General features: G+C 51.8%; 1 protein-coding gene across 1 annotated transcript in view; it reads left to right on the top strand.

Moving 5' to 3' along the window:
- Mcc (MCC regulator of WNT signaling pathway) overlaps positions 1-22,021 on the top strand; it is a 176,460-nt gene that overhangs the window by 145,258 nt on the left and 9,181 nt on the right. Inside the window, 7 exon segments of the mRNA XM_048334357.1 lie at positions 2,497-2,639; positions 13,157-13,174; positions 13,177-13,319; positions 14,672-14,878; positions 19,595-19,741; positions 20,632-20,721; positions 21,398-21,546. Of these exon segments, the coding sequence (XP_048190314.1) occupies positions 2,497-2,639; positions 13,157-13,174; positions 13,177-13,319; positions 14,672-14,878; positions 19,595-19,741; positions 20,632-20,721; positions 21,398-21,546 (897 nt within the window).

The following is a 22,021-nucleotide window of genomic DNA, read 5'->3' as shown; positions in this document are numbered from 1 at the left end:
TGGTTTTACCCTGTCTTATCCCCTGCTCTTGATGGGTTGGTGGTCCTGAATGACGGAGTCCCCCTCCCTTTATCATCCATGCCACCTTCCACACATCCAGGGATCACAGAGAAGCAAAGAGAGTACATTGACTCCCTCCCTGTCCCTGCCCCGGGTCCCACCATCCCTTCCAGAACAATGTTGAGAGTGAGCAGGCAGCTTGGCAGTCTTCTCTTCTTTCCCAGAGTCAGTGGGGAGGCACACACATCCTCCTACCTCATTGCCTGTGCTCTCTAGCTTTCCACCTCTTCATTATCATTCACTGTGTTTATGCACATCATGCTTGTTCTAGAATACCTAGCATTGCCAGGGGAGGAACTCCCCCCCACCCAGCCCCAGGGATTGGCCTGCCCCGAGTGGGCTGAGGATTCGGACCTACCCTGCCCTCCTTGTCCTCATTTTCTGTCGCCATGTGGTGGGGGGGGGGGGTCTCACTGACGTTCATGTCTTCTTCTGATCTCTTGGGTTTCCTGCCTCACGATTCTGTTTCCATCTCACCCTGATTATTAAACTCCTCCAGTACGATCAAAAATGCTCCGGCAGCAAACCACTGAGCCCTCTGCAGCCCCAGGATCTGCTCCTGTGTCCCATGGTGATGGCAGCCATACCGGCCCCTTTGTTCCTCACCAAGAAGCTCAGCTCACACCTCTGGGTCTTTGCATGTGCTCTTCCTCCCTCATGACCTACTGAAAACCTACCTGCCTCCAGGTGCACCGGGAGTGCTGCACAGGACCCACCAGCAACCTGGGCTGCTCCCTCTCGTGCACGTGATAGATAGCAAAGGCCCTGCCTTGACTCATGTGCCCACCTTTCCCCTCGCCCCATCTCACTAGCATGCTTCCCCCACAATATCTTCCTTCACCCCACCTTCCCTCTTCACCCCTGTGTCAGGTTCTTGCTAGAAGTAATTGAGTACAAAGCAGGAGGTTTGGCAGGAACTCTGACGTTTTGCAATCGGCCAAGCCAGGAGAGTTTCAGGTGGCTGTGTGTGATATTTGTCAATGCCATTTATACCCGAGAAACAGAAGCAGCGTTTATTGCTTGCTTTCTTGGCTATGAAACAGCCACACTGAAGCTGATCGTGTTGGCCAAGCTACAAAAGTAATTTAGTCATGATACTCACAGTCTCCTGTTCAGTGAAATCAAAGTGTGAGGCACAGGCTTGAGGGAGAGCTGGTGTATCACTGTGCAGACAATTAGCCCCTGGGCCCAGGGGGTGACAGCTCAGAGGACTTGTTAATTGTCTTCCTTCCTAAGCCTAATTATGCCGGACTTCTGCGGATGTCTAATAATTAACTTATTCATAGAACATTAATCTATGTCGTTGGCCTTTGCCATTCCCATTTTAATTCATATTTTTCATAGCCAGAGGGCCTATGTCTATATAGTCACCCTACTTTCCTGAGTGACATTTACATGAAATACCTTGGAAAGCAGGCACTCATGTACAGAGCAGCTGAATTCTCATATATATACATATATACAGATAGACAGGCAGACAGATAGATACTCCATGACAAATGTAGATTTCTCTAGAGTATTGAGAACAGTGGAGATGTTTTCACATTTCTCTGACTTCTATTTGTGGCCCCCAGCCCAAGCTCAGTTAATGACTACCGCCATCTTGATCTACTATGAATTCAATGCTACAGGGTACCAGGTAGCTTAGGCCTGTAACCCCAGAAACTCAGGAGGCTGAGATCTGAGGATCACAATTTGAAGCCAGTCCAGGCGGACAAATGAGTGAGACTCTTTTTATCTCCAATTAACCAGCAAAAAGCTGGAAGTTGAGCTGTTGCTCAAGTGGTAGCATGCCAACCTTGAATGAAAGAGTCAAGAAAGAATGTAAGGTGGAGAGTTCAAGCTCCATTACTGGCACAATTTAAAAATAAAAAAAGCTGAAGGGCTACTAAAAACTGGGAAGAAGTGACCTGGGACATATCTGCATTGTCCTGTGACTTTGTCAACAGACACCTCTTGAGCTATATCTCTACTTCCACCATTTTACCAGTTAAAAGAGTCATGTGGACTTTTCTTCTCTAACTGGCTTTAGACTGACATTCTTGGATCTCAGCTTCCTGAGTATAGCTGGTATACAGGTGTGAGCCACCAGTGTCCAGCTTTATTTTTCTTTTTTCTTCCTGTTCCTCCTAGTTCTTTTCTACCTCAAAATTTGAGAAGATGAAGCAATCTAAATTCTTCAGGACATCTTTGAAGAGGAAAGGTTTCGAGTGGCTGGGAGAAGCAAGCCTTATTCAGAAGCTGGGCCTGTATTTGGACACAGGAACAACCTTTTACCATAAATACATATAAACATTCTTTTGCCATAAATGTGGTTATTTCTTGGTGCAAAGCTATGGACTGAGTGAGATCTCTTTCTCCTGGAATGTTCTTAACAGACACTGACTTTCAGTGGATTCATTCTCAGTGGTGACTTGACTCTCCTCTTTTCCTCAGGGAGGAAGATGAGTATTCAGAATTGAGGTCGGAGCTCAGCCAGAGCCAGCATGAGGTTAACGAGGACTCGCGAAGCCTGGACCAAGACCAGACCTCGGTCTCCATCCCGGAGAACCAGTCCACCGTGGTCACTGCCGACGTGGGTGAGCGCGCCTGCCACCACCCTCAAGCCCAAGTTTGGTTTCTGGGTTACAAAATGGAAGCTTAGCAACGCAGGGCATCCTGGGGGAAGATTCGGTTCCTCATGGAGTTGGGTGAGGAACTTAATTACTAGTTTGTTGGTCACAATGGAATCAGGAAGCTGAGTTAGCTTTTCTCTGCCCTGATCAGCCTGAGTCACACACATGTCACCTCTGCTGGGAAATTCTGGATGCAAAGAACCACGTCATCCAGGAGTTGCTGTGGTGCAAGCTACAGTGCTGGCTGTGGGTGGTATGGAGCCTGGGGAGGTCTTAGCAACTGTTGGATAAAGAACAGGAATCTGAAAATCATTCTAGCATCCTGGGCACAAGTGATGAAGAGGACCGTGCTGGGGAACTGTGGTTGGGAAACAGTTGAGAAATAGCCTGATGGTGTTTGAGATTCGAGAGAAATAACCAGTGAAAATGTCTAGCACAGTGTGTCCTGAAGTTCCAGTCATAACCCACTGCGGGGTCCTGACAATGAACTTAAGAAACAACAAGGGTTGGGACAGTAGTGGCAGGACCCCACTGTTGGATGAAGCCTTGGTTGTGTGGTCCCCATGTGGCTGTAGTTCTCCCAGGGTGTTGTTCTTCCCAGTGAGCCATTGGCAGCCTAGGAAGTAGAGAGAGAGAGAGCCCTAGGCTGGCGGGCTTGGTAGTTACCTGAGCTTAGGTGGCCCCTGGGGTTGGAAGGGTCTGGAATCTCAGGAGCGAGCCACGATATGTTTTCAGAAATCATCTCTGGCAGGGGGAGATGGATGGAGGGTCAGGAGAAGGAAGTGTCGTAAACTGCATTGTCACAGAACCTAAAGTCAGCTGGGAGGTAAGATTGTCACCACCGGTTGCACATCTCTGATTTTGAGCCATGATTAAGTGTTACCATTAGACCGGCTAGCAGAGGAATGGGACTCCGTCCAGGACCCAAGGAAGACTTGGTCTAGGGAGTGACGTGTCAGCTGAGACACGGGGTGACATCTAGTGAGGAGGGGTACGCATGGGGTGGTGGTGACGTGGGAGCCAGGCCACTCCAGGCCGTGTAGACCACATTAAGAGTATCTTCATCCAGAGATGCCCAGAAGCTCTGAAAGGATTCGGTAATGAGGAAGGGGATGGGGTTAATCTGTCTTGTGTACACATGTCTATGTGGGGGAAGTGTGGTAGGTGTGTACACGTGTATATGTGTGTGCATGTGTATGTATGTCTATGTGTGCGGGGAGTAGGACTGGCAAGGAAGCCATTGTGGAAATATAAGTGAGCAAAATCATGGCTCAAGCTAAGGTGGCACTGTGGAGACGCAGAAGTGCAGATGGTACACATCAGGGTTGAGCGCGTGGCAAGGTTTGGTGACTGGCCGGAAGTGGGATGATGGCGGGGAGCTCAGCACTCAGTGTGGGTGGAAGCGGGATGGGGGGGGCGCAGCGTTCACTGTGGGTAGGTGGTGATGGCGGGCACCAATATGGCAGCGTGGAGGAAAGGACCCAGTCTCCTGCCTTCAGCTTTGCTTTGCCTTGCTTGGGGCTGGGAGTGGATAAGTGGGGTCATGTCTTCCCTTGGGGTAAGAGTTTGCGGGGTCTCCAGGTCACCGGGTGAGAGTCTTCAGAAGGGAGCAGGATTTGAGCCACCTCAGTAGAGAGATCTGAGCTGGAGAAAACAAGCTGGGAGGCCTTGGGCTGTTTGCAGATGGTAAGGCAAGCACCAGTGGATGGGGCGAATGAGAGGGAAGTGGAGGGAGCCTGAAATGGGGCGTGGAGGCCACAGCGATGAGCACACTTAGCAGGAGGTGGGTGTGTGGCAGATGGCTCCTCCTCTCAGCCTCAGGGTATATGCACCTCCCCAGAAAATGCCAGACAGCCCTTGTATGTATCTGTGTGTGTGAGTGTGTGTGTGTGTGCGTGCGTGTGTGTGCGCGTGCATGCCTGCCTCTGCTGACTTTGTCACTGCCCAATTTCTTTCCCTCTTATATTACACTGACTTTTTCAATTATGTGGTTATTTGCTCCACTGACTCTCCCACTAACTAAATTCCATTAGGCAAAAGTGTGTTATTTTTTTCATCTCCTGTTACTTCTCCAGAGCCTCTCCCAGGGCCTGTCCCAAGGCATGTGTTCAAGGATCCTGTTGGAGAGGGGGAGGGAAGCAAGGAGGGAGGGAGGGAGCAAAAGAAGCAAGCAAGAAAGCAGCCAGTCAGTAGGACGTGGGGAAGAGAGGAGCGGGTCTCCTGTGCTGAGCCAGCAGGACGGGGAAAGCTCGGCCAAGGACGATGAGGTCAGCCCGGGCGGATTATTGGTAAGGCCCAGTAGGGTGAATGTAGCTACCACAACGTCACCGACAGCCCTGTTCTTTATCTATCTGCCAGGGTTAAAGAGAAGCCTGGGCTGGCACTGGCGGCCCATGTCTGTCATCCTGGCTACTCAGAAGGCTGAGATCACAATCTGAAGCCAGCCTAGGCAGAAAAGTCCATGATACTCTTTTTTGTTTGTTTTTTGGCCAGTCCTGGGCCTTGGACTCAGGGCCTGAGCACTGTCCCTGGCTTCTTCCTGCTCAAGGCTAGCACTCTGCCACTTGAGCCACAGCGCCGCTTCTGGCCGTTTTCTGTATATGTGGTGCTAGGGAATCGAACCTAGGGCCTCGTGTATCCGAGGCAGGCACTCTTGCCACTAGGCTATATCCCCAGCCCCCATGATACTCTTTATCTCCCATAAACCACCTAAAAACCAGGAGCAGTGGCTCAAAGTGGTAGAACACTAGCTTTTGAGCAGAAAAAGTTCAACTGACAGGGCCCAGGCCTGGAGTTCAAGCCCCATGATAGAACAAAAGAAGAAGAATCCTGAGAGCATACCGACAGAGCTAGACTCTTCTTGATGTGAGCTGGTTTGGGAGGAAGCCTAGGAGTGGAGGGGGCGCAGTCCCCCTGCCCCCCAGGACCTGTGGGGCCCCTGAGGTGGGAACCTGGTATAGTGGTCACTTCCCAGAACTCAGGAGCTGAGGGGAAGTCTGAGCACAGATGGGAACGATGCAGGTGGAGAGGAGAGGAGAGCAGAGCAGAGCAAGGGGGCTGCGCCAGCCTGCTGGGTCCCCAAGGAGGGCAGGCACTGGGGCCGACCTGACGTTCTTGAAGGCTGGGCACTGTGCAGGCAGTGTGTCTGTTGATGGGAACTGGCCGTCTGCCTCTCCATATTCCGTTGCCATTTTCCAATTAAATTGCTTCAATAAGGGAAGAAGGCTAAACACCATTATAGGAAATCATTAAAAAAAAAAAAAAAAAAAAAGCATTCCATTGTGGCTGTTCTATTTGCAAACCTGCATTAGGAGCCCAGAGGTTTTCTGGAGCTGGACATTAGGTTCAGAGTTCACAGCAGAACCTCTGCTGATCTGCAAAGACACAGGGAGGCATCTTTAAGAAGCCTTTGTCTCTCGTTCTCAAAGTTCACCTGTCCCAGCTGGCTGGCCCTTCAGTGCCCTGGCTCCCTGGCACTGTCCTCGGAGCAATTCATGAAGTTCTCCACTGATGCAAGCGGCTGAACGCAGGAGGAAGCCTCGCTCCCCATAAGCTCCACTACTGCTTTTCAAACCTGGCCCAGGAAATCAACGTGATCCGACACACAAAGAAAAACTCAGGAATCCTGGCACAGAACTTCCTTTTCTAAATCCAGGAAGGCATTTTTAAATGTAAGGCCAAGGTTGGGCACTGCTGGTGTCTCACGCCTGTCATCCTGGCTGCTCAGGAGGCTGAGACCTGAGGGTCATAGTTCAAAGCCAGCCCAGGCAGAAAAAGGTGGTGAGACTCTTATCTCCTGTGAATCACCAAAAAGCTAGAAGTGGCACTGTGGCTCAAGTGGTAGGGCACCAGCCTTGAATGGAAAAAGCCAGGCGAGGACATGAGGCACTGAGTTCAAGTCCCAGTCTTGGAACAAAAATAAAAGTGAGGCTGGGTGTAGCTGGACATCACAGCTAGTGTGCTCTGCTTAATTAAGTGCTCAGTGTTGTTTCCATGATGGGGGGGGTAGGGGGCCCCCCACCTCAGAGGCAAGACAGCGGAGTCAAGCATCTTGTTCCTATCTGCACAGCTAAGAGCTCCCTGTGGCCACAGTGTCTGTGTCCCCGGCTCTGCTTCCGGTCCCCACTGCTGAGGCGGTAGACATGCCTGCAGTGGACATGTGCTCCTGGCCCCCCTGGCCCTCCTTGGAGAAGCCCGTACCCACTCGGGGAACAAGTGACCTGGCGGTGGTGGAGCATGCATAACAGAACCAGATCATGAAACGAGAAGTGGAACTCAGACCCAATGGCTCAGTTGCATGCCTGGCTGCACCAAGGGGCGCGCCTCGGGCTCTGTGTGCGCCTGCGCCTCCAGCCCGGGTCCCAGCTCCACGATGGGAGCTTTTCTGTTTGTCACACACAACCTCCTGACCAGCCGGAACCCTCGCGCCACTAGGGAGCGGTTCTGAGCCCCTCTGATTCAGGGTGAGAAACTTTATTTTCTGGAATTCACCACTGTGAGACTGTGATACCCCACTTGAGAACACAGGACAGCTTGCTAGAATTTTCCTCAACACGACTTCATTTTTGGAGGACAACCAAGGAAGAATTTGCACACGAAACCTGGCTTTTTTGGCACAGCTGTCACCATGAAATAGGTGTAATGTGAAAGCCAGATTTTCCTGGCCCTGGCTGGTCAGACTTAATGGCTGCAGAAGGATTATTTTCAAGTCTGTAACAGCCACTTGAAGCAGGGAGGAGAGGCGGGCAAGGGTGAGGCAGATTATCCTCTTCCAAAAACAATTCCAGGAGACTTGGAGAGATGTGTGTGCACAGAGCCAAGCTGGACAAAGTTTGCTCCTTGCTAGGAATGGGGGGCCGGGCTGGCGGCTCCTCAGAGCTTTTAGAAGAGCTCTGTCTCAAGTGGTAGGGCATCAGCCTTGAGTAAAAAAGCTAAGGGACAGCATCTAGGCCCTGAGTTCAAGTCAAGCCCTAGTACTGGAGAAAACACACACACACACACACACACACACACACACACACACACACACACACACACACAACCTAAGGACCCAAATTCTCATTAGAAAAATACAATCCAAGCTGTCTGTTCTCTAGCTACCATTAGAAGTCCCACCAAGTAAAGGGTTTGGCAGAGTGACAGCGAGCTGTAGATGAAGCCGCAGATCCACAGGGCATGGGAGGGAGGCCGCCCCAGTGGAGCGGTGGGGTGGGGTGGGGTGGGGTGAATGGGCCAGGCCAGGGGGTCAGCTGCTAAGCAGCTGGCAGATCACTGGTGGGAGAAGCTGGACCTAGCACTGCCAGACCTCATAATTTTACAAGAACAGCTGTAAGTCCTAGCTGTCTGTAAGCAGTCACAATTCTTTTTTTAAATTTATTTATTAATTGAACACAATTTTTTTTATAAGATGTTGTGCAAAAAAGGTACAGTTACATAGTAGGGCAGTGTGTACATTTCTTGTGATATCTTACGCCGTTTAATTCTTTTGTATGTGGGGGGGAGGGGTATAGTTACTGGGGTTTGAACTCGGGGCTCGTTCTTGCTAGGCAGGGGCTCTGCTGCCGGGCCACAGGTTGCAGTGGTGGTGTCACCCAGCCCTGGCCATCGAAGGCCACCCATCCTGCAGCTTTGGTGCGAACCTCAGGCAGCGCCTATAGGGCCGGACTTGCGCCCCTGGGGAGCAGGGTGTAATATGATGATGCATGTACAAGCCTCCCTGCCCCGTCCGTGTCTTGGTCAAACCCGGACAGCATTGTAAGTCCCTCACGGAGGCCCCCAACTCCCCTGGAACCCTCAGTCCCTGGTCTCGGCCTATGTTACTCCTCCCGGGCCCTTAATTCCGTCCTTCCTGACTTTGTGCAGACTCCACCTGCCTGAGCCTGCGGTGTGCAAGGCCCAGCCTCTGCCAGATGGTGTGGGGGCCAGGGGAAGGCGTTTGGAGCAATTCCCAAAGGGTGTTTCTAGGAATAAGTCAGCAACACGCAGGCCAGTTCCTCCCACTGGATCAGTACAGAGTGGGTGTTTGTTGCAAGGGACTGAGGCCTGGTCACAGGGCCTGAGACAGGGCACCCAGAGTGGCTTCTGTGACATTGCTGAGTGAGAAGGGCAAAGCCAAGTGTGAGAGATCGTAGCGGGTCTGTGTGAGACATCACCTCTGACGTGTTCTCACACACTGAGCCTTGGCTTGGAGAGCAGATGCCCAGTGCTCCTGCGGGAAGACGAGGTAAGGTCTCCCCTGTTGCCGAAATCCCAGGTCAGTGTAAAACTTGTTGCTGTTGACAGTGTCTCTGTGGGGTTTTTGTTTTTTGCCAGTCCTGGGGTTTGAACTCAGGGTCTGAGCACCATCCCCGAGCTTCTTTTTTTCTGAAGTCTAGAGCAACACCACTTGAGCCACAGCGCTATTTCTGGGTTTTTGTAGTTAGTTGGAGAGAAGCGTCCCATGGATTTTCTGCCCTGCCTGACTTCAAACTGTAATCCTCAGATCTCAGCCTCCTGAGTAGCTTGGATTACAGGCATCAGCAATGCCTGTGTTTTTCTCTGTTTCTGTTTTTAAAATATCTAATCAGTGTCACTTATATTTATTAATTTTAAAATAGCTTTCACCAAACACCTGTAATTCTACTCAGCAGTCTGAGATTTGAGCATCTTGGATCAAAGCCAGCCCCTGGCAGTCAAATCTGAGAAACTCTTTTTTTTTTTTGTAATTTATTTATTAATTAAACAAAAAATTTTTGACAAAATGTTGTACAAAAGGGTATAGTTACATAGTAGGGCAGTGTGTACCTTTCTTGTGATATCTTGTTTTGTTTTGTTTTGGGCAGTCCTGGGGCTTGGACTCAGGGCCTGAGCACTGTCCCTGGCTTCTTTTTGCTCAAGGCTAGCACTCTGCCACTTGAGCCACAGCGCCACTTCTGGCCATTTTCTATATATGTGGTGCTGGGGAATCGAACCCAGGGCCTCATGTGTATGAGGCAGGCACTCTTGCCACTAGGCCATATCCCCAGCCCCTCTTGTGATATCTTACACCCTGTTTTTCTTTCCCTTCCCTAGGTCAGGCAGACATATATACAATACACAATGTACCAAGAACATATACAGTAGCCACGTGGCCAAGCCCAAGAAAATTCGCCTAGGGCTTTAAATGTAATGTTGACATTAGACAATATGTCGACAATAGTCTTATATGAATGTACATACATAGCTTTTGAGCTATTGTATTCCACGGAGAGGTCAATTTTTGACCTTTATATGTTGAATAGTTGTTTGGTTTTAGTTGCATAATGTTGGGTCGCTGACCCAATCCTGTGGGAAATACCATTTGACAAGAAGTTTTTTGTTTCACAGACCTGGTCTCTACTGTCTCCCCTTCACCCCATCTTTTTTTTTTTTTTTTTTGGCCAGTCCTGGGCCTTGGACTCAGGGCCTGAGCACTGTCCCTGGCTTCTTCCCACTCAAGGCTAGCACTCTGCCACTTGAGCCACAGCGCCGCTTCTGGCCGTTTTCTGTATATGTGGTGCTGGGGAATCGAACCTAGGGCCTCGTGTATCCGAGGCAGGCACTCTTGCCACTAGGCTATATCCCCAGCCCTCTTCACCCCATCTTAACAGTCATATATCAGGGAGATCATGCCCCTTTGTTTTCTGTGTTCTAGGCTTGTCTCGCTCAACATTATTTTTTCAAGTTCTGACCATTTCCCTGCGAATAAAAATATTTCACCATTCCTAATCGCTATGTAATATTCCATTGTGTATAGGTACCATATTTTTTGGATCCATTCATCTGTGGAGGGGCATCTGGGTTGATTCCATATTTTGGCTATTGTGAATTGTGCAGCGATAAACATGGAAGTGCAAATGTCTTTTTGATATCTTGGGACCTGCTGTTCAGGATAGATGCCTAGGAGTGGTATGGCTGGGTCATAGGGTAGGTCTATGTTGAGCTTTTTGAGAAACCTCCATACTGTTCTGAGAAACTCTTAACCTACAATGAACTAGCAAAGCAGCCAGAAATGGTGGCATGGCTCAAGTGGTATAACACCAGTCTTGAGTGAAAAATGCCAAACGAGTGTGAGGCCCCAAGTTCAAGTCCCAGTACTGCCACAAAAATAAATAAGTAATAAAAACAACTTTTGATAGCCTACACTATTTAGTCTTGGGGATGATCTAAGTCCTTTCTTGCAGAGAGATAACACCCAACTCAGATCAGATAGTGATAATAGCCTGAAAGAAAAATACAGGCTAATGGGAGGGTGTGGGCCGAGGCCAGGAGCTTGGTGGAAAGATGGCTTCTGAGTGGAGCTGGGGGTTTGCCGGAGACCAGGCCAGCAGAGGGCACAGTGAAACAGGACAGAGGATGCCACTTGTCTCCTGGAAGAGAGAGCCAGGTGCGTGAGCCAGCACATGGGGGACAGGCAGCCTCAGAGGCTTTCGCTCTCTGAGCTTCAGACTTACCCCAGGAACTGGAACTGTCGCCATGTCCGGCCCCACGCCCACAGACCAGGAGTTAATTGGCCTGGGGTGGGGCCGGGCCACAGGCAGGTTATAAAAGCCTGCCAGGAAATGTCCCGGCACACCGGGATTGAGATCCAGAGCCCTGGTCATGCCGAGTTTTGCAGACTCTGGTAAGGAGATGGTTCTTACGGCGTGGCAGGCAGGGGGGGCTCGGATGGTGGCAAGTTCTGTGCCTGTGCCCTCCAGGCCTTGGCAGGCTATGCGCGTGAGCTTGGCAGTGGGAGGTGGCTGCAGTTGCCTGGTTGGGAGTCTGGGGTGGGGGTTGGGGGGTGGGGCTGTGTTTGGGCAGTTGTGGTCACACCATGAGTTGGATGAGGAATGGGAGCCAAGCCGTCCAAACCTGAGGACATCATGGTTAATTCACTAACCGAAGTTCCAGGGTGGCTGGTGGTGCCATTCTCCAAGATGGAAGATCCACAGGGGCAAGTGTGAGAGGAAAATATGAGCAAATGTGAGACCTAGAGCCCCGGGCTGCTTTTCCCCCTGCATTCTGGTAATGTGGCTAGGAACAACCAGGTGGAGTTGATTAAGACAGCCTCCGAAATCCTGTTCTCAGGGGGTGCCTGTGGCTCACGCTTGCAGTCCTACCTCCTACCTCCTCAGGAGGCTGAGCCTTGAAGATGACAGGAGATGACAGGTCAGGACCAGCCCAGGCAGGAAAGCCCATGACACTGTTACCTGCAATTAACCTGCAAAAAGCCAAAAATGGCACTGTGTGTGGCTCAACTGGTAGAGCACTAGCCCGAAGTAAAGCCAAGCAAGAGTGTGAGGCCCTGTGTTCAATCCTCAGTACCAGAGCCAAAAAAGCAAACAGCAACCCTGCTCTTGCAGTGCTAAGTCTTTGCTGAAGTTAGAACTAAGTTTGCTGGGGTTAGTACCGTGCCAGCACACCTCTGTTCCAGGAGAGGAGCACTGGAGTGATACTCGCCTCTCATGGGGGACGGACGGGGCTGGGCAGAGCCTAGAGGGCCGGCATTTGGACCTCACTGAGCCTGCTGCAAGAACAGCGTGGCAGGAAGAGATGGAGAACCCAGCACAGCCGTTTCAGGAATTTGTATTTGACTTTCAAAGGATTTTCCCCCCACCCCTTCAGCACGATTATCTTTTGAGGCATGTCCAGCGCACATTGCATTCTAATGGCTGGCTGGCACTTGACGGCAATTCGGGTTGTGAAGCCAAGGTCAACTTACTCGAATTGCTTACGAGACGTGCACACAAAGAACAACATGGAGTCTGTTGGAAATCTGGGCCTGACAGAAGGACATGGGTGAACTTGCAAAGATGGCATTTATTGGTTGGCACATGGGGCAAGAGCAGTCTCTTAGGGCTTCCATTTTGTGGGGTTTTAAAAATTTAAATGGGGGGCTGGGGATATGGCCTAGTGGCAAGAGTGCCTGCCTCGGATACACGAGGCCCTAGGTTCGATTCCCCAGCACCACATATACAGAAAACGGCCAGAAGCGGCGCTGTGGCTCAAGTGGCAGAGTGCTAGCCTTGAGCGGGAAGAAGCCAGGGACAGTGCTCAGGCCCTGAGTCCAAGGCCCAGGACTGGCAAAAAAAAAAAAAAAAAAAAAATTTAAATGGGTTTCATTGGTTCTGTTTTCTGTGTATAATGTACGTGGATTTTATACACACACAGTGGGTGTGCATGTATATATTTGTGCACTCCAGTTGGCTTTTTTTTGCTCAAGGCTGGTGCTCTACCACTCGAGCCACACCTTTCGCTTCTGGCTTTTTGCTGGTTAGTTGGAGCTACAAATCTCATGGACTTTCTGGCCTCTTTAGGGGGCGCAGGCATCTAGAAAACTCCCAATAAAGAGTCCCCAGGGCCGTCCAGCCTTGGAGGCCAAGCCCACAGGCAATGCCTGCAGCTGGGACACCCACCTAGGAAATACGGGGCTCCGTCACCCTTCCCTCACCCAGGAAAGTCCCTCACGCTTCACCGGCGTGGCCTTCCTCATCTTCACACAGATAACTGCAGCGACTTGAACTCGAGCTGCAGAGGGTGCTGACGGGGCTGGAGAGCGTGGTGTGCGGCAGGAAGAAGAGCAGCTGCAGCCTGTCGGTGGCCGACGTGGACCGCCACATCGAGCGGCTCACCACGGCCAGCGAGCACTGCGACCTGGCCATTAAGGTAGGCCTCCCTCTCCCTGGTCCAGCTTCCGGGGCCTGGTAGGAAAGGAAGGACTGCAACCCTTCTGTTTCTGCTGCTTTAGGGAGCCGTTCCTGGGATTTGAACTCAGAGCCTTATGTTTGCGAGGCAGGTGCTCGATCACTTGAGCCACAGCCCTCTTAGATGTTGTGGTTCTTTTTCAGACAGGGTCTTGTGGGGTTTGTTTGTTTTTGTTTGCCTCTGGCTATGATCCAGGCCTCCCAAATTGTTGGAAGCATAGGTGTGAACCGCCACATCTGGCTTTTTTTGTTGAGATGGGGGCCTTGTTAACTCCTTGTCCCTACTGACTGGATCTGTCCCTCCTGCCTCCACGGAGCTGGGGTTGCAAATGTCACCATGCTTGATCAACCTGGGCACCATCAGTCCCACTTCTGCTTCAGAACCCGCTGCCTCTGGCTTCTGGCTGCCCAGAGCCATACCTTGCCATGGTTTCCAAGAACAAACCAAATCTGTTACTTTTCCTTCTATTTTATGAATTGTTTTTAATCCATGTATACTGTGTATTAGATGGATGTCTTTTAATTGCCGATACTGGGTCTTGAACTCAAGACCTGGGCTTTGCTGAGCTTTCTCAACTCAAAACTGTCACCCAGCCACCCGAGCCACAGCTCCACCTCTAGCTTTTAGCTGGCTAATTGGAGATAAAAGTCTCATAGACTTTTCCTGCCCAGGCTGGCTTTGAACCACAGTACCTCAGATCGCAGCCTCCTGAGTAGCTAGGATTACAAGCGTGAACTGCCTGAGCTCCCTGTTCTGTATCCCTGACCTGTCCCAGGACCAAACCTTGTTCATGGCATCTGACTTGTGAAGTGGCGCTGACCTGAGACAGGGCCATGTGCCCTGTCCTCCTGCTGATCTAGCAGCCGCAAGCCCATCATTGAGGAAACCTGCACTTAGGCTTTGTGCACCCTTGGCAGCTTCCTGTTTGTGACTTTTATCACAGTCACTCGTCAGCCCCACTGCTTGGTGACTAGTTGCCACTGCTGGGGCTCCAGGGAGGAGATGAAGGCAGTGTGGCCCTGCGTGGTAGCTGCACACGGAGTCCACAGCCTGGGCACTGTGACCCCCTTACTCTGGGACCTGCTGGGTCACGCTGACTAGGATCCAGGCAGAGAGAGAGACAGAGCAAGTGAGGGTGAGCGTACACCTCTTGGTTGGGTGAGGAGAAGGCCAGTTGAGCATGGTGGCCGTCCCTGTGTGTGGTCAGGCGACTTGAGGACCCGCTCCTCGCCGCTCCTGCCCCCCGGGGCTCTGTTCTGCCCCTTTTTTCCCAGGGACCCAGCCTGGCTTTTCCTCATGGTTGTGTTTTTCAGACAGTGGAGGAGATTGAGGGAGTGTTGGGCCGGGACCTCTACCCCAACCTGGCAGAAGAGCGATGTCGGTGGGAGAAGGAGCTGGCCGGGTTGAGGGAAGAGAACGAGAGTCTGACCGCCATGTTGTGCAGCAAAGAGGAGGAGCTGAACCGGACTAAGGCCACCATGAATGCCATCCGTGAGGAGCGGGACCGGCTCCGGAGGAGGGTGAGCGAGCCACCGCCCGGGCCAGGCCTGTCCCTGAACCGGGTGGGGTGCAGGGGGCCCCACACCAGGGCAGCCCCTGAATGGCGAGGCTTCTCAGCCCTGAGAATGGCCAGCCGCTTCCCAACGCGAATCCATTCTCGAAAGTTTAGAAATCTTAAGATGGGCAGAGAAGGCTTTTTAAAAAGTCTCTTTTGTCTGCAATCCCAAATCTACATAGCTGGTAAAATCATGTCAGTATAATAGTCTCACCCCCCTACCACCAGCTCTATTCAGATGTCCATTTATGATCATCTGGTCATATTTTTATGATGGAAAAGTATGAAATTGTCCTTTGAAAAAACTTGCACTTTCTAGTGCCTGCTCACTTTTATTTGTATCAGATCTATAATCTCTTCTGGCAAGCCGGGGCAGTTACAATGGCCATGGGTGTGTACATATCTGGGTATATGTATGGACACACATAGGAGTGGATTTGTGTGTGTGTTACGCACGTGTCTATGTGTGAGCATGCATGTGTGTCTGAACACTTGTGAGTATATGTGCATGTGTGTGCACACATTATGCATTATGTGCTTTGTTCTCCTGCCCAGCAGCCATGAGTCATTCTTTTCTATCTGTCCGCATCACATTTCGTCCTCCTGTAGATGTGTGGAAGAAATGACAGGTTTTGAGCCTTATCAGCTCCATTTGGGGCTGATGTCATAATTAACACGTTGGCAGCACTACCTGGTGTCTCATTGAACATTATCAGCTCCATCCATTGTTTTGGGCTGATGTCATCATTAACAGTGCAGGCAGTCTGAGCGGCCTCTGGCCTCCGCTCTGGATGGAGTACGTATCTCAGGCACCTGCCTGGTCACCTGCGTTCTCCACACTTCTATCAGCAGAGGGGAATCATCCCAGTCAGCAAGGGCTTATGGGAGCCTCAGGGGAAAGTCACAGGCCACGCCCCTTAAGACCATGCCCTGCAGGCCATGCCCCTTCCCCTGGGTCACCCTCCCTGATCGCCTGGACTGATACCTTGTTAGGGACCTGTTTGCTCTGGGAGAGTGATTACTGAAGGAGGTGTTGGTCTTAAGTGTAATTACTAATTAGGCTTTAGAATAGATTTCTTCCTCTCACTGGAGGCCGGAAAGCTCAGGAGAGCGCTTGAGTGCTGAGACAGCACCAGCCTCCCCTCAGAGAGGCCGGCCTCGGGACCATGCAGCTCAGGGACCACATAGTGCATGGTGGAGGGTGAATGATGGAGAAATGTGCCGAGTCTGTGCGTGGAGATGGCCTAAGGATCTCTCCACCACTCTTGGACAGTAGACGCTGGGAAGATGGGGAAAGACTGAGCCATACAAGTGGATATTCTGATTATCATATTTGCACATGTGAAACACCATGACTGACCCCCTAGGGACAGTCGGTAGACACTTAAAGAAATGAGTGTCAGGTGAGCCAGGCTCTCTGCAAATAAAGCCAGAGGGCAGAGGGAGGGCAAATAGGGTCTAAGTAGTTTATATGCATGTATGAAAGTGGAACAATGAAACCTATTGAAATTGTTCTAAGAAGGGGAGAGGCTGGGTGCCCACGGCACAGACTTTACTACCAGGGCTGGCTTCACGCCTGATCCTCAGAGCTCAGCCTCCTGAGTAGCTAGGATTATAGGTGTGACCACTGCTCCTGGCTCTTGATTGTCTTTTCTCTAGACAATGGTGGGTCTCCGATGACTTTTTCTAGATGTCTTTGAATGGTAGTGTGCTAGACTTTAGATGCAAAAGACGCTCTACCCTCCCCTGGCCCATACCTGGACCCCTACTCCATACGTTGCTCATCCCTGAGGAGAGCCTTGTCTCTAGTTCCCTCCCTACACAATGGTGGCTTTGCAGAAGGAATGGTGTGCAGTTACACCACTTCTCTGAGATTCAACACCACGGCATGTTGATGCGGCCCACGACCGGTTCACCCTCACTGCAGATGCCCACAGTCCATCAAAGTTGCCTGGAAAGTAATTGCCCCCCGCCCCTCCCCCACCTATTTTTTTTTTTGCCTATATTTATGGCATCGACTTTTAATTGCCCAGATCAATAGGCTCAGTGCCTGCCCCCTGCCTGTAATTAAGCAAAGTGCTCTCCATAGGTCTTCTGTGCCTTGCTTCGAGATTGAATTAAATTAGATCTTTAATGAACCCACTGGGCTGCTTGGCAGAGCTCTAACCAGGCAGCACCAAGCAGACAAATGTTTTCATTGCTCCCCGTTCATTATTAAATGAGATCATCATGTGCTTCTGAAGGCTCTGTAATATAACCACATAACCCCTCATATTTAGGGGAGCGGGGCTCCACGGAGGCCAGGTGAAAGTCTTTACTCCAGGATGGAACCACTGTGTTGTTCTTGCATTCGTTTACACTCTTCATAATGTCAGGCAGTCCTGGAACCCCGGCTCTCGTGAATGCTCATGAGGGATTCAGAGATGAGGAGGAGGCAGGGAGGTCAGAGGTCATTGCCAGAGTGTCCTGGGGACTTGTGCGACTGGGGATGTGTCTGCCCAGCTCCTCCACACGCTTCCAGTTTTGATTGATTGCTTCTTTTTAATCTAAATTGCTTAGGCCAGTGGCCACTCCACTGATGAATGTCTCACAGGTTTCTCTGCCTGGGCCAGGCAGGGAGAAATGATCTTCCATATTGTCACTTTCCACACACTCCCCAAGGACCCCTTGGGTCACTGTGATGTCTGTGAAGTGCCGGGAGAGAAAGGGAGCCACAGGCTGCAGGGGGGGGAAGCAGGCTGTGGAGAGCCCACCCTGCCCCGTCCACAGCACCACCCAAGGCAGGTGTCCACCCGGGCACAGCCCGGGGCTCCAGCGTCTCGGGGGTTCTGCCCGGCCCAGGACGCACCTCTGCTCACCCTGCCGGAGAGGGGGTCACCAACACAGGCCTGCACAGGGTTGGCCTTTAAGATGACAGCCATGACATGCTAAATCCTTCAAGCAAGTTCGGGCTAGATACGCTGAGTATGTTGCGGGCAGTGCCGAGGTAGAGCACTTGCCCAGCATATCCAAGGCCCGGTTCCCGCCCCAGGAAAGTAAGACTTTATTTCGAGCATCACTTGAGATCTATGGTGATGTGTGCACATTCTTCCAGTCTGTGCCTGATGGATAAGAACCAAGGAAAGTACGGAGCGCCCGTGGCAGTTTGAACAACCCTGCCCCGATCTGTGCCCGTGTTGGCTCTCGGCACTAAATTGCAGGCTCCACAGGCCTGCCCTGGGAGGCCGTGCGCAGGGCTCTGTTGGGTGGACGGCTTTCCTGGGTTCTCTGCCCCCTTCGTCCTCAGATCCCCTTGCCTGACCTAACGGTGCCAGCCAAATGAGCTTGTCCCCAGGGGAAGATACTCACTGACAGAATTCAAGTTGATCGAGCCTGGAAAGGTAGCTGAGGGAGGCCGCCCATGGGTACCCACATGGGACCCAACCCCCCCCCCCCCCCACCTCTAGCTCTTGGCCTCTTCTGTGGGAGCAGCTCCCAAAGTTCCCCTCGGAGAGCTGTGCTCACCCCCTCCCTGTACCACACCTCCCTCTCAGTGCCCCAGTGTGAGCCCTCCTCACCACTCCCCTGCGACATCCAAAATTGTCTTGTCTATCTTTAATGGTGGTGCCGGTACTGAGGCTTCAGCTCAGGGCCTCCCTGTACTCTTGCTTGGCTTTTTCCCATCAGGCCGGTGCTCTACCACTTGATCCATACCTCCACTTCTTTATTGGAGTTAAGCGTTTCATGGGCTTTCCTGCCCAAGCTGACTCTGAACCACGATCCTCAGAACTCAGTCTCTTGAGTAGTAAGGATTGCAGGAGTGGGCCCAAAGATTTTAAAGTAAAAAGTAGATACTTAGGTATATTTTCAGTGTAGCACACGCGCGTGCACGCGCGCACACACACACAAAATGACTACAAGTAACTACACATCAGGAAGACTATAGGTACTTCTTTCTATTTTCATTCACAGTATCATTCATCTGTGTTTTCCACAGTGAACGTTTTCCTTTTGTAATTAGAAGAAGAGTTTCTTAAAACATGAGTAGTTGTGATGAGGTTTTTATGCAAGTTGCCGAGGCAAGTCAAGTGGATGGGTGAGAACTGCAAGCTCAGGCTGGACCCTGTTTGACTCTAATTCAGTCAGGATTTGGGATTCTTGGGTGCAGGGAAGTGCCCACATTGAATTATTCAGGACTTAATCAGATTTTTTTCTGCAGTAGAAATGGAAATCTCTCCTCCACCAGGAGGGAATTCTAGTGTGTGGCCAGGTGTGGAGACCCCCTTAGAAGAATCCCACACACCCTCTATCAACCCACAGTTCCTAGAAACTTCCCCTACCACTTAAGGCTCTTTTCCAGCTAAATGCAATCTGCTCCCTGGGAAGTTTTGGCCCCTCTCCGGTGTCAATGAATTATTGAAATTTCAATTACTCTGGTTCCCAAGTTAGCGGGGTGGAGAGATGTCAGATATTGAGTGGGACAAGCTTTAGCGACAGGGTAAGACAGCAGGCATTGTGCCGGAGGGGCACATGGCCTTTGAGGCCCAAGGTGGGGTCCCTGACCCCCAGCGGTGGGGGGGGGGTGTTCATCAGCTGTGCAGATCCCTGGGCTGGGGCTCTGGAGCCTGCATTTTGACACATCCTCCTGGGGGCCTGGGACACTGTAAAGCCCTGTCTGACCTGTCAACCATGGTGGTTTTAGGTTCGAGAGCTCCAGACACGTCTGCAGAGCGTGCAGGCCACCGGTCCCTCCAGCCCGGGGCGTCTCACGGCCACCAACCGCCCAGTCAACCCCAGCACGGGGGAGCTGAGTACCAGCAGCAGCAGCAATGACATCCCCATCGCCAAGGTGAGCTCCCCGGGCCAGGAGTGAGGGGCGGAGCAGCATGGTGGGGGCCATGCTTCCCCTGGGACCACGTGGCACCCCCTCACTCATGGGTGCCACCCCTCCCCCCCAGTCATCGTGAGATGTTAGTGTCACCTGCTACAGTGGGTAGATAGCTGCTCTCCAGGATGTAGGCTCAGTCCATCGGAGACCCCAAGTAATGAGCCAATGACATCCCCACTCATAAGACTGACAGCTCTGCCAGCCAAAGAAATGAAGCATACGAGGCGGGCTGTGGCATGCCCTCTTCCCTAAAAGTGAGCCGTTGTCAGCTTTCAAGTTCAGTAGTTAGCAGAGGCCTTGATTTAAGCTCCCGTGGCTGGGTAGGGTGATGTAGGATTGGATCTCTGAGGGCTTTGTTTTGTTTTTTTTTGGTTCAGGATCTTTTTTTATTGTTGTTTGTTTGGTTGATATTTTTTTTGCAGTCCTAGAATTTGAACTCAGAGCCTTGTGTTTGCTGGGCAGATGCTCTGCTCAGGAACCACACCCTCAATTACACTTACCTTTGGCAGGTTTGGGGCAGGGTCTCGCCTTTGTGCCTGATCTGACCCTGGACTGTGGTCCTCCTGTTAGTACTTCCCTTGTAGCCGCCCCCTCCCCGCCTTCTTATTGGTTGGCATGGTTTCTCACGGATACCTTACCCTGACTGGTTTGGAATTATGATTCCAGTAGCTGAGTAGTGAGTCACTGCACTGGACAAATGAGGCTTTTTTTTTGTTGTTGTTGTTTTGTTTTGTCTTGTTAACAGCAATCAGTCCATGTAGCAGGCATTTCTAACCCTGGCTCTCTAAGCGTGGTCCAAACCATTGTCCCCAGAGAGGGGTGTGTGCAGTGTTCAATCATTGTTTTTTAAGATTGCCGAGAGGGTGAAGCTGTCAAAGACGAGGTCGGAGTCTTCATCCTCTGATCGGCCGGTTCTGGGCTCGGAAATCAGCAGTATTGGGGTGAGTGTCGGTGAGCAGCTGGTTAGAGAGGGTCCTTGGGGAAATCTCAGCACCCACGGCGATGGAAGACTGCTTTCTGATGTGCCCGCCAGCCAGCCCGTTAGTCCCAGGAATAAATCACACCCTCCTGTCCCTTCCCACAAGGTCAGAGGGAGGCATAATTTCCACATGGCGTGCTAGCCCTTCCCAGTTAAGGGCTTCTTTGTTCTTTGCTCCCACTTGCAACCATCCAGGAAGCGGTGACAGGTGGACACCTCTGTGCCCAGCCATTGCATGAGATGGGGGTCTTTTGGTCTCTTGGAACTTTTTTTTTTTTTTTTGCCAGTCCTGGACCTTGGACTCAGGGCCTGAGCAGTGTCCCTGGCTTCTTTTTGCTCAAGGCTAGCACTCTGCCACTTGAGCCACAGCGCCACTTCTGGCCATTTTCTATATATGTGGTGCTGGGGAATCGAACCCAGGGCTTCATGTATACAAGACGAGCGCTCTTGCCACTAGTCCATATTCCCAGCCCCAACTCTTGGAACTTTTCTACCTGAGTTGGCGTCCACTTGCAACCCCCAAGCCTCCCAAATCTCCCTGGTAGCCGGGCCCACGAGACCCTCATTTACGTTTCGGTGTGTGCGGAGCACTGGGAAGCGGCACCTCGCGTGATGGGTGTGGACACTCCTCTCCGCAGGTATCCAGCAGCGTGGCGGAACACCTGGCCCACTCACTTCAGGACTGCTCCAACATCCAAGAGATTTTCCAGACCCTCTACTCACACGGATCTGCCATCTCTGAAAGCAAGATTCGAGAGTTTGAGGTGGAGACGGAGCGGCTGAACAGGTGAGCAACGCCGGAGGGCGCTGGTGAGTGGCCGGACTGTGGTCCTCCCTTTGCGGGCTCTGCAGTTTTCGATCAGAATGGCTAGGAACAAGGGGGCCTGCCTGTGTGTTATTTTTTTGGCCTGGGCTCTGCCACTTTCCCCCAGGGAGCCTGCCAAGTGGGTCCCTGAAGCCAGGTGTGCGGGCCCACGCTCAGAGGGGCTCCCTGGAATGTGGAGTCGGTGCCCTGGGGCGCTCGGGCAGCCTGTTGGGGACAGAAGCCATCCCCGCCTTGGCCTGGCCCTCCCCCTGCGCTCCCTGCTGGCAGTGTGGCCTGTATCTCCATGCTGCCTGCTTGTGCCTAGAGTGTACCGACCGCCCACACGCCAGCCTGAGCTCGGGAGCACAAGTGGGAACACCAGGGCCAAACCCACAGTGGCCTCTGACTCACCCGTGGCTCTGAGGTGGTGGAATGCTGGTGGAGCCACAGAGGCCCG

This window comes from Perognathus longimembris, chromosome 25 (assembly GCF_023159225.1).
Source record: "Perognathus longimembris pacificus isolate PPM17 chromosome 25, ASM2315922v1, whole genome shotgun sequence".
NCBI classification, from domain to species: domain Eukaryota; kingdom Metazoa; phylum Chordata; class Mammalia; order Rodentia; family Heteromyidae; genus Perognathus; species Perognathus longimembris.
Note: the sequence above shows the minus strand (reverse complement) of the source record. Positions and strands in the feature narration are given on the sequence as shown.